General features: G+C 50.4%; 2 protein-coding genes across 4 annotated transcripts in view; one reads left to right on the top strand and one right to left on the bottom strand.

The window, feature by feature from the left end:
• Nucleotides 1-428: 428 nt before the first annotated feature.
• TLDC2 (TBC/LysM-associated domain containing 2) lies at nucleotides 429-8,958 on the top strand. Its single transcript, XM_007116780.2, has 6 exons — nucleotides 429-509; nucleotides 2,293-2,454; nucleotides 3,127-3,279; nucleotides 3,476-3,571; nucleotides 7,173-7,246; nucleotides 8,305-8,958. Exons 1-6 carry the CDS (start codon nucleotides 477-479, stop codon nucleotides 8,438-8,440), a joined length of 654 nt encoding a protein of 217 aa, XP_007116842.1. The 5' UTR covers nucleotides 429-476; the 3' UTR covers nucleotides 8,441-8,958.
• A 527-nt stretch (nucleotides 8,959-9,485) lies between these two features.
• SAMHD1 (SAM and HD domain containing deoxynucleoside triphosphate triphosphohydrolase 1) overlaps nucleotides 9,486-14,589 on the bottom strand; it is a 67,506-nt gene continuing 62,402 nt past the window's right edge. For 2 of the 3 annotated variants that reach the window (XM_007116777.4, XM_007116779.3), the window contains one exon: nucleotides 9,486-11,612. In XM_007116777.4, coding sequence (XP_007116839.1) covers nucleotides 11,478-11,612 — 135 coding nt within the window. In that variant the 3' untranslated portion in view covers nucleotides 9,486-11,477. Of the gene's footprint in view, nucleotides 13,425-14,589 lie in introns of all 3 variants that reach the window. The other variant, XM_007116778.4, reaches the window with a different exon arrangement.

The following is a 14,589-nucleotide window of genomic DNA, read 5'->3' as shown; positions in this document are numbered from 1 at the left end:
GGGGAAACATGTAACAGTGCTACATGTTACATGTGGGGAAACCCAGTTACATGTGGGGAAACCCAGGGGTGCAAGGGACTTATGCAAGGTCATACAGGGAACCAGAGGCCCCAGACCCCCAGTCTGGGGGCTCAGGCATCTGCCCAAAGGCTACAGTCCATGGGCCAGGCTGCCAGAAGGGCAAGGAGGTAGAGGGGAGTCACAGCTAGAATTTACGGCTAACGGCTAACGTGTTAATTGCTAACTACAAGTGCAGCCTTGAATGACCAGCAAAGCTGACCTCACAGACCCACCCAGTGACATACTGGCCTGGGAATGACAGGTGAGAGAGAGCAAAGGGTAGGCAAGTGGGCGTGGAGCCAGCCGGGTGTGCCCCAGGTTTCTCCCTCTCATCTTTAGGCCTCACCAAGTGGTGCTGCCTCCCCCAGCAAGGCTGAGAGCTCACTTACTGCACTCAGCTGGGCTCGGACAGAAGAATGAAAGGTCTCCGCTGGCATTACACTCGGCTGGTAAGGGGCCAGCTTGGGCTGGGGCTTGGTCAGGAAAGGCGGGGGAGAGGGGGTCTGGGTCAGGATTGGATACAGGCCGGTGTCCCCCTTCCAAGTCCTGCCCCAGCTGGCCCAGGGTTCAGAGCAAGGACTCAGGAACCTGGGGTCTTAGCGCCCAGCCCCATGGTCCCAAGACCCTCAGGGAGTACAGACCACTGTCTCCATCCCTTCCTCCCCAGAGTGGGTGCCAGATGGAGCTCTATCCAGAAGCTGCACAGCTAGGACCCCCTCCCTAGGCCTGAACCTGGGGAATAGGAAAGCAGTGTCCTGTCCTTCTCTCCTTCCTGAGGAAGTCTGTCTTTTTTTTTTTTTTTCCTTTAATGGAGTACCCCCTGCTGTTTTTAAAAAATTCATTCATTAATTAATTAATTTTTGGCTGTGTTGGGTCTTCGTTGCTGCGTGCGGGCTTTCTCTAGTTGCAGCGAGCAGGGGCTACTCTTTGCTGTGGTGCGTGGGCTTTTCACCGCGGTGGCTTCTCCTGTTGTGGAGCATGGGCTCTAGGCACACGGGCTCAGTAGTTGTGGCGCGTGGGCTTCAGTAGTTGCGGCTCGCGGGCTTTAGAGCGCAGGCTCAGTAGTCGTGGCGCACGGGCTTAGTTGCTCCGCGGCATGTGGGATCTTCCTGGACCAGGGCTCGAACCCATGTCCCCTGCATTGGCAGGTGGATTCTTAACCACTGCGCCATCAGGGAAGTCCTTGAGGAAGTCTCTCCTGTTGAAAAGCCCCGAAGTCATTGTGTGCAGGCGTGCATACACACACACACACACACACACACACACACACACTCTGGTACAGAGTGGGAGCTCAATGGAGTGAATGAATGAATGAAGACACCGCCATACATGCCCACTGACACACACATATATTTACACAATCCCAACTCACACTCACAAACACGTTGACAGGTAACACACGAAGTTTCACTCAACACCTTCTCATACTGATTTGCATACACGACTCTATTTTAAGCCAACACACCACACACATTCACACAGACAAATGTGCATTTTATACGAATCTGCGAACCTGCACGCTGTCTCACCTATGACTACATGCGTTGTTTCACTGGCTGAAAGGGCCTCTTTCTTCCTCTGTAAAATGGGGGTAGTAAGAAGCACATTCTTGGGAGTTCCCTGGCAGTCCAGTGGCTAGGACTCGGTGCTATCACTGCCGTGGCCCGGGTGCAATCCCTGGTCGGGGAACTGAGATCCCACAAGCCACAGAGTACGTGGCCAAAAGGAAAAAAAAAGCACCACATTCTTCTTAGAATTCTTGGGAAAATTCAGAGAGATCACGCACAGCAAGCATTTCACACAGGCCTAGTCAAGTGTGTGCTGTATATTGTATATGTCAGCCACTACTGTTGTTGTTATTATTATCGTTATTTCATGTACAAAGGCACAGCTGCGGCTCCCAGAGCTGGGCTGTCATCTGCCCTTCTCTCCTGCCCACAAGCTTAGAACGCAATCCCTGGCATCCACTCTGGATCCAGAGAAACCAGGCAGACAAACCGCAGGGCCCACGGCCACATGTGATGGGCATGGCTGGCAGGGGCCAAGGAGGGAGCTGGCTGGAGGCGGGGGCGGGGCCTGGTCTGTCGCTGACGCTTGCTTCCTCTGGCTGGGCTGGTGGCTGCAGGGGCCTGGGCAGGGGTGATGAGGTGGCCGAGGCTCTCAGGCTCCGGACATGTGGAAGCTGGTGTCTCCTTGTCCCTCCACTCACCAGGCCTTTTTGTGTCTTCACAGCCCAGCCAGGTGGAGGATGCTCTGTCTGGGGAGGAGGGTGAGGAAGAGGAAGAGGAAAAGGAGGAGGAGACAGCCCCAGCCCCAGCTCCTGCTCCTGAAGATCCAGTGGAGCCCCAGCTGGCAGAAGCCAGCCAGGTTCTGGGAGCCTCGGAGATGAGGCAGGTTCGGGCACAGTCCAGTCCGTGGTACAAAGATTTCAGCCCTGAGCCTAAGGGCGCCACGCCCCTGCCCTGCCCCAGCCAGGCCCAAGGACACCCAGGGTCACTCCTGCTCTGTCCTCTGTTCACTGTGTCACCTTGGGCAAATCACTTCTCCTCTCTGGGCTTTTCTTCCTTTCTTGTAAAATGATCCAGTAATCCTAGCACCGCCTTCTTCCCTGGGCCAGGAGGTTAAGGATTTAGTGAACTAATCTAGTCCTTGGGAATTGACGCCAAAGCTGAGGTGGGGGTGGGAGGATGAGGTGGGGGGATTAGGAGGAGGGGTGCAGCATCTCATCTCTTCTCTGGCTGCTAGGGGCCAAGGTGACCCCTCTGACCTGGGTTCAAATCCTGGCTCTGCTACTTACTCCCCATGTGGGCTTCAGGCAGGTTGCTTCACCTCCCTGACCCTCAGCTTCCTCATCTATAAAATGGGAATACTAATCCCTCTCTCTGAGGGTTCCTGCTAATGGGCGTGAAAGTCCCCTGGAAACAGTAAAGTACTCTGTAACCTGCAAAGCACCATGCTTGGGTGAGTGGTGGCTGTTTAACCTCAGTCCTCCTGGGACCCGAAGGATATGGGGCGAGGAGGGTGGGAGGACTGGGAACCCTCACTCACCTCCAGTCCCGTCCCTAGCTCAGCCTCCACCTCCCCCTGAGAGTCGCCGGACACTCCTGGAATCTGGCCTTTTGCACGTCGAGGGACGGCTTCAGTCTGCGGAGCCTGTACAGGCAGATGGAGGGCCACAGCGGGCCGGTGCTGCTGGTGCTGAGGGACCAGGATGGCCAGGTGAGCCGTGCTGGGAGTGTTAGTGGAAGGGATGCATGTCGATGGGCCCCCGAGGGCCTCTCCATCCCCCAGCTCTGCCCCAGGCTCCTCAGGAGCCTCTCTAGGACGGGCCTATGTTACCAAGCCTGAAGGGGGGGGTGCTGCCAGTGGACCTCCAGCTCCCTTCCAGCTGCAAACTGCAAACTCTTCTTTCCAGATGTTTGGGGCCTTCTCCTCCTCGGCTATTCGACTCAGCAAAGGCTTCTACGGTACTGGCGAGACGTTCCTCTTCTCCTTCTCTCCACAGCTGAAGGTGATGTTCTTAACCTTCCAGGCGGGGAGTGGGATCTATGGCAGGACAAAGAACCTGGGGTCCCAGTGGCCCCCAGCTCCATCCCCCATGCTGGGTGCCTGGTGTCCTTCCACCTTTCCACAGAGGGAGTACAGCAGGGCAGTGGCAGGCAGAGCGTCCCCCTTCATTTAAAAAGCGCTCAGTTCCTGGCAACCACTGACTGGCTTGAGAGGAGGTTTGTCGCTCAGCAGATACAGGCTGGAAAGACAAAACTGGTCCAAGTGCAGGTAGCCCTGTGGGTGTGGCGGTAGGAAGATGAAGACAGACATGCCCAGTGGCTTATATTTTCTTAGGCAGTGTCGGGTAAGGCCATCAGCTAAGGGTGAGGATGGAGAGGAGGGTGTGAAGGTTGAGGGGAGAGGAGGTATGGCAGGAGCAGAAAAGGAAGCTGCTGGAGAAAACTGGAGAAACAGAAGGGCAGCTAGGCAGGGCTGACTGGAGGTCCGAGACTGTGAATGTAAAGGCCACTTACTTCGGTGTGTGCTCTCCTCTAGCAAAATTCAGCTCCTCAGGTTCAAGCACGGAGAGCGCGATGGGAGGGTTCAACCACGATGGGGTTTTGCCAAGCTGCTTTACTAGAGGGAGACAGGGAAAAGGAAGTTGAATGGAGTGGAAACACAAAATAGATGAAGCACTAGTTGCAGGTGCATTGGTTTGCCGTTAGAAACCCCTGTCCCATGCACAGAGCAAGACACCTACAGATACATGCAACAACATAGGCATCTGGTTGCATGACAAGGAGGTCACAAGCTTGGACTGACTGCCTTGCCGAAGGCAAAACACACCATATCTGTTGCGTTGCCTCCATCGCCAGCCTGGAAATCTTATCAGGGAAGAGGAGAGGGGACAGTTGTTTACAATAAACCCATGCTGGATAGTAGTCCTCACCGCTGGCCTTCCAGGGTTCACGTACTAGAATCCTCAAGTTGTACAAGGTTCCTCCTACAGTTCCTTGGCAGAATCCTTCGCTGGTTCCTCCTCATCTCCCCAGCCTTTTAATGTCATGGGGTCCGAAAGCTCAGGTTTTGGTTGTCATCTCTTCTCTGACTACCCTCTTTTCCTTCGAGGTCTCGTCCATTCTCACAGCTTCCCATGCCATCCGGGTGCTGATGGCCTCTCCCCCGGGCTCCACACTCATACATCCAACCACTACCCAGTGTCTCCAGTTGGATCTAAATGGCATTTCAAGCCTCACAGGTTCAAAGCTGAGCTCCTGACTTTCTCCCAGAAAATCGGTTCCCCCTGCCATCTTCCCTGACAAAGTTAAGGGCACCTCTATCTTTTCTGCCGTGGAGACCAAAAATTGTGGAGCCCTTCTTAACGCCTCTTTCACACCCTACATCTGAGCTGTCAATGAATCCTGATGGCTCCTCCTTCTCTTTCGATCACTATCCAGAATCCACCACTTCTCACCATGTCCTTTGCTGTCACCCTGGTTCAAGCCATCATCATTACTTGCCTGTGTTCCTGCTATAGCCTCCTAATGCTTCCACCTTCAGTCATCACAGTACCTGGAGTGAGCCTTTTAAAAGGTAAGTCAGGGCACGTCACTCTTGGGCTCCAAGCTGCCGATGGCTTCCTTTCTCCATCAGAGAAAAGCCAAAGTCTTTACAGTAACCTACAATTCCCTACGTCTCTTGGCCTCTCTGTGATGTCATTTCTTGCTACTTTCCCTCTCCTGCACTCTGCAGGAGACTTGTCGGTTTGTTCTTAAACAGGCAGGCCTGTTCCTACCTCAGGGCCTTTGCACACACTGCTCTACCTAGTGTGCCCTCCACAGGATCTCCAGGTGGGTCGGTTCTCACTTCCTTCAGGACCCTGCTCAGATGTCACCCTCTCGGCAAGGCCCTCCCTGGCCACCTGCTTTAAATTTGTAACACTCCAGCCCCTAGAAATTCTTACTGCCCTCTACTTCTTTCTCCTTAGCTTTTGTCGCCACCTAATACACCATTTATTTTACTTCTTTACCTGCCTCCTGCCGCTAGAGGGGGAATTCCAGGAGGCAGGAATTTTTGTCTGTTATGTTTGCTGTTCTCTCCAGTGACTAAACAGTGCCTGGTGCTAAGTGCCAAAAAAATTCTTCAAAGGAACTTATGATTTTTTTCAGGGGATCACTATAGTCTTCCCAGGATACTGTTATGGAATCTCATCCTTTCAAAAATTGGTTAATTTTTGCCTGTCTTTAGTCTTCTGGCACCTCTTGTGTTCTTCATGAATTCCCAGCCGTTCCTTGACCGCTCTTCCAAGAAGCACCACGAACATGACCTTAATTTTTTCTGCAGCAATGTTTATCTTCCTCCTTCAAGTCTGAAGGTCATGTTCCTTGAGGAAAGTAGAGGAGGAGCTGAATGGTTCTGTCTTCTCGTGGCCACTTGTTAATATTATCTCACCTCTTCTGAGCCCAGGGCTTATCTTTTATTAGTCCATTTTCTTGCTTAACACCCTTTGGCTGCTCAGAGCATTTTTGGTAACTAATTACAGGCCATAATATGCTATACTTTTGCAGCCTTTTAAAAATCTTTTTATTAGCTAAATTGACCCTTGAATAATTTGTTTATTCAACAAACATCTATACCGTATCTCAGGAATACTGCCGGAATCAAGGCAGCATTCACAGAGCTTACCTGTTAGCTGGGCAGGCAGTGGCATATTGCCACATGAACAGAGCCTGGGAGGAAGGGCTACTTTCAATTTCTCTGGGATGACATTTGGGCTGAAAGATGAGACGTGGGCCATTTGAGGATCTGGGGGAAAAGCATCCTGGTCAGAGGGACCAGCAAGCGTGAAGATTCTCGAGCAGCAATAGCTTCAGGTGTGTCCCCGGGACAGAAGGGCCAGGGTAGATGAAGTGCAGTCATTAAGGCGGAAAAGAGGTCGGAGAGAAAATCGGGGGCACAGCAGGCTGGGCTTTCGGCTGTTGTAAGCGGTTGGATTTTATTTCCAGGGCCATTGGAGGGCTTTAGCAGAGGAGGGCTAATATCCGATTGGATTTTGAATAGGTCACTGACCGCAGTGTGGACATGGGCTCTAGGCAGGAGACAGTGGAAGCAGAAACCCATTAGGAGGCTGTGATCCAGGGAGGAGTGACTGGCGAGGACGGATGGGACAGAAATGGCGGTAGTCAGGGTGTCTCTTTGGGGTGGGGCCCACAACACTTGCTGAGACACTGGGTGTGAGGCAGCACTGGGGAGTGTGCAGGCTTGGTGTTGCCTCCAGCGAGGGGAGGAAACAGTTAGTAAGGGTAGAATCAGGGCCCCGCTCCTGACCTGGACTTTCCGCCTCCTCTCTCCAGCTTAGGAAGCAGGAAGCCTCAGAGGGTTCTGGTCTATTCCTAGAACAGAAGGGCTTTGGGGCTGTGGGAATTCAGACTGGAGGGCAAGAGGAGGTGAACTCCAGGGAGACTGGAGAGAAACTGCAAGAGTTAGGAGCCCAGAGTGGTTCCTGCGCCTTCGTTGGGGCCTGGAGGTTCTGTTTCCTCCACAACACTGCCACCCAGTGGTGTAGAGTCAAAGTGCAAGGGCAGGACTCGCCCAGTAACGGCAGGTTTCTCCTATCATCACAGGTCTTCAAGTGGACAGGAAACAACTCTTTCTTTGTGAAAGGAGACTTGGATTCACTGATGATGGGCTGTGGCAGGTGCGTGTCTCAGTCCTCCCCGAGTCTCGAGTGTCGGGGGGGTCTGTGCTCGGATCCCTTCTCCCGTCCGGAAATGCTAGCTAGGCTGCCCCAGACAAGATGGGGAGGCTGCTGGTTAACCTTCATGCCTCTCCCTTCAGCAGCTCCTGGGGCCTGCTCAGTCCCCTAGCCAACCCCCTAAACCCTCTAAGTCAATACTGAGAGGACAGGGTGGCGTGAACTCTCCCCCAAAGTGTTTCGTTGGTGACAGCTTAGGCTGAATTTATGTGTAACTTTGGAAACAGCATTCCATATTGTTGGATGAGGCTAGATTCAAGGGATGGGCAAGCCTCAAATTTACCTGTCAGCTCCATGATCTCAGGAACATAACTCACTGGAGGAAGGCAGGAATCTGCCTGGAACCCGGCATGCGTGCGTGCGTGCGTGTACGCGCGCGCGCGCGCCTCTTGGGGGTGGGAGATGGAGTGCGTTAGGAAGACGAGGTTAGTCTCGCCTCTGGTATGACCTGCAAATTCAGGCAGAATAACTCTTATCCTGAGGGTACAGATGAAAGCATTGCTTGCTTAGTACCAGGCAAGTTCTTTGCTCTCCCAACTGCCTGAAAAGCCTCCACTGAGAGGCAGATTGACACAGAACGCACCAGCCATGGCTGATTTGCAGTAAGCCACCTCCCAGCTCCAGCCTAGGTTTGCTGTCAAACGAGGGGATTAGAATGGATGCCCTCTGACGTGTTTTGGGCTCAGAGTCCACGCTTGCGAGAGTCCCTCCGTTGGTTAAGCATTGCCATCTTTAACGTTCTGAATGTTCTAAAACTGGATTGTGGTGATGGTTGCACCACTGCATATATTTATCAAAATCATGGAACTGCAAAAAAAAAAAAAAAAAAAAAAGCTCCAAACCCTGTGGGGAACAACATGCGAGCCCCTAACAACCAGGATAAATTGGTTTAAGGGGAGCTGAGACAAAGGCGAAGTAGGGCTGCGGTCGCGGTGTAGCCAAGCACCGCTGGTGCAGCTCCGAAAGGTGGGAGCGATGCCAAGACTCTCCTCTGTCTTTAGTGGCCACTTTGGGCTGTGGTTGGATGGAGACTTGTATCACGGGGGGAGCCACCCCTGTGCGACCTTCAACAACGAGGTGCTGGCCCGGCAGGAGCAGTTCTGCATCAAGGAGCTAGAGGCCTGGGTCCTGGGCTGATGCCCTGGTGGGCAGCTTCCTGGGGCAACAGGGGCTTGGATCTGCCCCCGGATGCCTACGAGGGCTCCCTCACCCTGGGCAGTCCATTCTGTCCGAAACACAGATGGCGAAGTGTCCCAGTGTGGACTGTGGCTGTGAGCCAGCCTCCCGTCGCCCAAGGACCAAGACAGGCATGGGCACAGCCCATGTTCTCCTGGAGAGGGGACTTTGAAGGAGTGAAAGCACTTATACCTCACCCGAGCAGCACAAAGTCCCTCAGGAAAATGATCTTTTTAGAGAGTATAGAGTTAATACATGTTTACTGTAGAAAACCCAGAAGATATAAAAGAATTAAAGTTGCCTAAAATTCAACCACCCCCCAAAACACTAACGTTTCATGTATATCCTTCCAGACAATTTTCCAAGGAGATATCTTACAAAATGGGATTCTACTCTGTATGTTTTGGACATTATTTTAACTTAAAGAATATTGTCAAACCATAGACACCAGGACTCAACCAGTGAAATTAAAGACTCCAGTAGCATCCTTTTCCCAGAACATTGAGGGCTTTCTGTCTGCCACCAGTGTGCCACCGGGTGCTTGCAAATCTCTTATTTAATTCCACGAGGAAAACATGAAAGCAGCAAATGAACAATATGCATATTTGGGTAAAGAATTTGAAATTCTGTAGATGGGAACCTCAGGGAGGTTAAAAAGGAGGAAGGGTATGTTTTCTGGCAAAACAGGAGCTCAGAAAAACTAAAAAAAAAAAAAAAAAGAAATCCATATCCCTCCCCATGCTAGTGCCTGTCTCCTGCCAGAAGAAGATTCTTTATCAGGCCATTACTTGCCATTATTGAATGAGGAAAACCAAGTAACACAGGCCCTGTTAATACCATCCCCTCTCGAAGACCCAACACAGTGCTGAGGTATAAAGAAACATCTGGGCGCATTCCTAGACCAAACACAGTTCTTTTGCACAAAAGGGTCAAAACTGGGCACACAAGTGTGAGAGAAAGTCGTCAAGGAAGACACCGTTGGTTTCAAGACAGAGATACATTCATGAGGTTTTATTGCAGCTGTTTCCCTCACCCAGATGAAATAACCAGTCACTTGAACTTGCAGTTCTATTTACATTCTTAATGTGACAATGCTCAGGAACTCTAGAGGCCAAGCTGTTAAAGTCTCTGTTTTTATACAAATAGTGAAGATGTTTCTTAAGAAAAATTTAACCTTGTCAGTGGCACATGGTTCCCATAATTAAAACAGTTGCAAAGAGCATAAAGTGCAGCTGCCTGGCATGTAAAAAAAGATGCAAACAAAATAGATTCAAGTTGTTTCTCAGAGATCACAATGATACAACACTGAGACCACAAAATTGCAGAGTAAAATAATGATTTAAAGGTAGGCGGTGCAAAAATAAAACAATCTTGGCAGAGAAACATTACATTTCTTGACCTTGGGTCCGGGCACATGAAGTCTGGGACGGATGCTTCTCCCTGCTGAACATTTCAGAGGCACCTTGGTTAAAATGGACACGACCCAGTACCACGGACCACTTTCCTTGTGCTTCTATGAGCCCATGTGTGACCACATCCTCACCACACAGCATCGTGGTGGGAGAGGAGAAGGGCTCTAACTACTCTAGGAATTAGGGTCAACTCTTGATTATCTACTGAGGGATGGGGGAGGGGTGATAGTGCACAACGGCAGACATTCCAAATACCTGTCACCCTAGTGTCTACAGCAGAGAGCCTGGTTACACAGTGGAAGGTGCAGCACTCCTAAGGCCCTGTGGAAAATCCGCTGGCCTGTGGTCTGAGTTCCTCCGCACTCCCTCTTGCTCTTGCCCAGGGCCAGGGCTGGCTCCCCAGGCCCCGCCTGCCAGGGAGTGTCAGGCTTTTGTAAGGGAGTGTCGAAGCACAAGATGTTAGGGGCTCCTGACGACACGCCCCACTGCCCTGCCTCTGGCAGCCACCAGCTTTGGCTCTAACTCCAGACTTTGCTCTTGGTGAATTTCTGTAGCACTGGGGATGTGCGTATGCGGGGGGAGCCCTCAGTTCAGGAGCTCTGCTCAGCCACAGGGGTGTAGAGACACAGAGGGGAACCTGCAGTTCACCGGGCAATCACTTCATCTCTGCACGGGCAGCTACCAGCATAAATGAAGTCCCAGCTCTGAGGAGCCCTGAGGATGGATGGTTCCCGTCATGACCTCTGATCAGCACCCAAGCAAGATGCAGAGAGCAGGTGGGAGGGAAGCTGCCTTCTCCAGGCTGGGCAATGGTAGAACCCTCAGGGCTTGGGCAGTGAGCACTCAGGAGGGAAAGAAACCAACACGGGCTAGAGCCACAGCTGACCCAGAGAACAGCTTGGTTTGGGGGATCCCTCTGCCACTGGGGCTAGGGGTCTCCTATAAGGTAGCTTTATGCCCCACTTCAGGGGAGGCCAGAGCCCTCAGATCTTTTCAGCAAATCAATCAGGCTTCTCATCAAAACGCTGGAGCCCCTCCTGGCCCTCATCTACTATTGCTCCCACATGGCAGCTTACAGGGGGCTAAAAGGGTGAGGGTAGGTGCCTTTCACTAATGTTCCAGTCACTCAAGGAGAGCTCTCTTTACATTTGGGGTGATGGGCACCTCCTCACGGGCGCAGAATTTTACGTTTCGCTTTTAACTGCGGCTGTTCGTGACAATCCCAAATGCAAATTCCAGTGTGCACCTCTGTCTAATTTCCAAATTTTTTTAAAAACAATCATATGTCCTAAGAGTTCAAAGTACATAAAAGAGCGGTTATTCTAAGAAAACAGGCTGCTAAAGAAGAAAGGCTTTGATTAATATTAAAAATAGGCAAGGCAGTGCTTTCCATAGCTCATGTAATAAGGTTTGCCTAATACCTGTTCCTCTAAATAAAAATGACTTAGCATGTGCGTACATTCAAAACATAAAATAAAAAGCACTAGTTGTCAATACATTTGTAGAACTCTGTAATCAAATTCCCTAAATTAATTGTGTTCGGGGGAGGAGGGAGAGGCTTTTTGTAAACAACTGATTGCAGACATTCACACTGGGTCATCTGGAAAAAGCTGGGCTCTGAATTTGGATGCTTCTCGGGTGTGAGCTGGACTCTGGGCTGAATCTGTGTTATTCCACTCCAATTTTCGAGGTGTTATAAGTGGGGCTACAATATCACCATCCTGTCAAAGAGAGAGAAACTAGAAATAGAGAAAAGCCAGTTTTCGTGGTTTTGAGCGAATGCCTCAGGTACACATAACTTTGTCCTGCAGACAGATTGCTTCTGGACAGACTTACTCTTGGGAAACCCCAGATTGTATATATGCTCAGTGAGTGGGCTGAATTAGAAACACCACGGTCCTAGGAAGGGAAGAGCCCTCAGAGCAAAAGCCCCAGACCTATTTTTTTCACGTGGCTAGGTTTTACGGCCCTCTCTCTTCACACACTTCCACGGAACACACTCTGTCCTGGTTTTCCAGGAGAAAGAGGGCCTGCACTGGACCCTTGCTCCTCTCTTTCCTAGTCTCCCCTGTAATAAATGTCCCAGGTCTGTAAGACGGCAAAGGGGGGGAAGGACAGCGTGCACCTGCAGAACTTGAGCTTTGCTCCAAATCAAGGCTGTAACTTTGGCCCCATCAGCCTTGACTCCACCCAAAACAAGGGATGGTGTCAAAGTGAAGTGACACTATGACTTGAAAACAAAGAGTGTAAGAAGCTAGGCCCTCTAAAACCTGACTCTATCCTGAATCGTTCTTGAACTTGTGGATGGATTCTCAAGGTTATATGAGGGTACAGGATCTGTGAGAGCCTTTATTGCACTAGGAAGAGAATGCTTGTGATAGACTATCGTGGCCTCCACTTGCCTACTTGCTCTCAGATCCACTCTTCGCCTCCCTCTGCTGTGCTCTGTGTAACAGGAGCTGCTCTTGTGAACTACGTTTCCCAGCTCCCGTGTCTACTGGCCTCCAGTCAGGTTTGGCCGATAGGAGGCACTGGTGGGAGGCTGGAAGAGAGTGGGGCAGAGAAGCCAGGGTGTCTCTCCCCTAACCCCTCTGGCTGGGTACAGTGGCTGTGTTCTGCTGTGGTTCTAGCTTCTGCAGGTGGCCCAGCACCTGGACTCCCACCTCCTACCCTAGAGGTGGCAGCAGCTCCCTCCTGTTGTCTCACTGTCCTGTTTGCCCATTTAGCTCTTCTAAAGCTTTCGGATCTCATGCCCCGTATCACATTTCTTCTGCTGACCTATGCTGGATCTGACTTGATAGAGCTATTATTAAAAGCAGCCACACTATTGCCATGACACTCATATTTGTAAGACCCGTACCTCAAGTCAACATTATCTGTTTTCAAACTCATCTCTATTTCTACCAAACATCCTTATTTCTACCCATTCTAATTTCAACTCGAGTGAATTTTATGAATGCCGACTTGACTATGTCACTTTCCTGCTTACACACCCCAATGGCTCCCACTGCTCTGGTGCTCTTGGCTTACAGGACTGCGCACAGTGCCCTGCCCCCGTCCCTAAATGCACCCTGTTCTCTCTCACCTTCCGGCCCCCGCCACCCCTCTTTACCCAGCTGACTCCTCATCCATTCTTCAGGTCTCAGCTTCCAAGTCCCTCTTTAAATAAGCCTTCCCCAACCAACCAGACTTAAACCCGTCTCCTTTTTGCTCCTCTAAGACTGTCCACACTGCCCCTGACCCCAAAGCACTTAACCACACCACTGTGACTGTTATTTACTCATGTGTCTGTTATCCCCAAATAGAGAGAAACCCGTGGGAACTGTCTCAGGTACCGTTCCATCCCTGGCCCCTAACATAGGGCCTGGTGAAAACACTCATTCCCTGACTGAATGTATCTGGATTTAAGGTCACTATCACCACATGGCTGAACTTGAATAGCCTCTTGTCTCTCTGCTTCCAGTCTCTCCACGTTCCAATCCATCTGCTGCTAGAGTTTTCCTTCTTCATCAGGGGTTTAGTCTCCTTAGGAGCTACAGTACATAAGACAGACATACTTCCTTATTTCCACTGGTCTCACTCTAGCTGGAGACAAAACCCAGAAGTAAATAATAATTACAGCAGCATGGTAAGTCTTGAATACTCTCGACAATTCCCTGCCCACTGTACATAACAATAAATCTTTCTTAGCTGATTACCCACGCTTCTCCACAATCCAGCCACTCTTCCGTTTCCCGTCACCTCAACAATAAGACTTTGAGGCCCCCAAACACACCCAACTTGTTCCAGTTTCATTTTTGTGTAGCTCCCATTTCTCTCTGCTACTCATCCAAACACAATCCAGCCTTCTGGATGTAGTAGAATCTTCCCTCCTGCCTAAGACTTTTCTTTCTTTCTTTTCTTTTTTTTTTATCATCTTTAGTGGAGTATAATCGCTTTACAATGGTGTTAGTTTCTGCTTTATAACAAAGTGAATCAGCTATACATATACATATATTCCCATATCTCCTCACTCTTGCGTCTCCCTCCCACCCTCCCTATCCCACCCCTCTAGGTGGTCACAAAGCACCGAGCTGATCTCCCTGTGCTATGCGGCTGCTTCCCACTAGCTATCTATTTTACATTTGGTAGTATATATAAGTCCATGCCACTCTCTCACTTTGTCCCAGCTTACCCTTCCCCCTCCCCGTGTCCTCAAGTCCATTCTCTATGTCTAAATCTTTATTCCTGTCCTTCCCCTAGGTTCTTCAGAACCATTTTTTTTTTTAAGATTCCATATATATGTGTTAGCATACGGTATTTGTTTTTCTCTTTCTTACTTCACTCTGTATGACAGACTCTAGGTCCATCCACCTCACTAAAAATAACTCAATTTCGTTTCTTTTTATGGCTGAGTAATATAGCATTGTATATGTGTGCCACATCTTCTTTATCCATTCTTCTGTAGATGGACACTTAGGTTGCTTCCATGTCCTGGCTATTGTAAATAGAGCTGCAGAGAACATTATGGTACATGACTCTTTTTGAATTACGGTTTTCTCAGGGTATATGCCGAGTAATGGGATTGCTGGGTTGTATGGTACTTCTATTTTTAGTTTTCTAGGAACCTCCATACTGTTCTCCATAGTGGCTGTATCAATTTACAGTCCCACCAGCAGTGCAAGAGGGTTCCCTTTTCTCCACACCCTCTCCAGCATT

Source organism: Physeter macrocephalus, chromosome 14 (genome assembly GCF_002837175.3).
Source record: "Physeter macrocephalus isolate SW-GA chromosome 14, ASM283717v5, whole genome shotgun sequence".
Taxonomy (NCBI): domain Eukaryota; kingdom Metazoa; phylum Chordata; class Mammalia; order Artiodactyla; family Physeteridae; genus Physeter; species Physeter macrocephalus.
The sequence above is the reverse complement of the archived record's forward strand: the minus strand, read 5'-3'. Positions and strand labels throughout refer to the sequence as shown.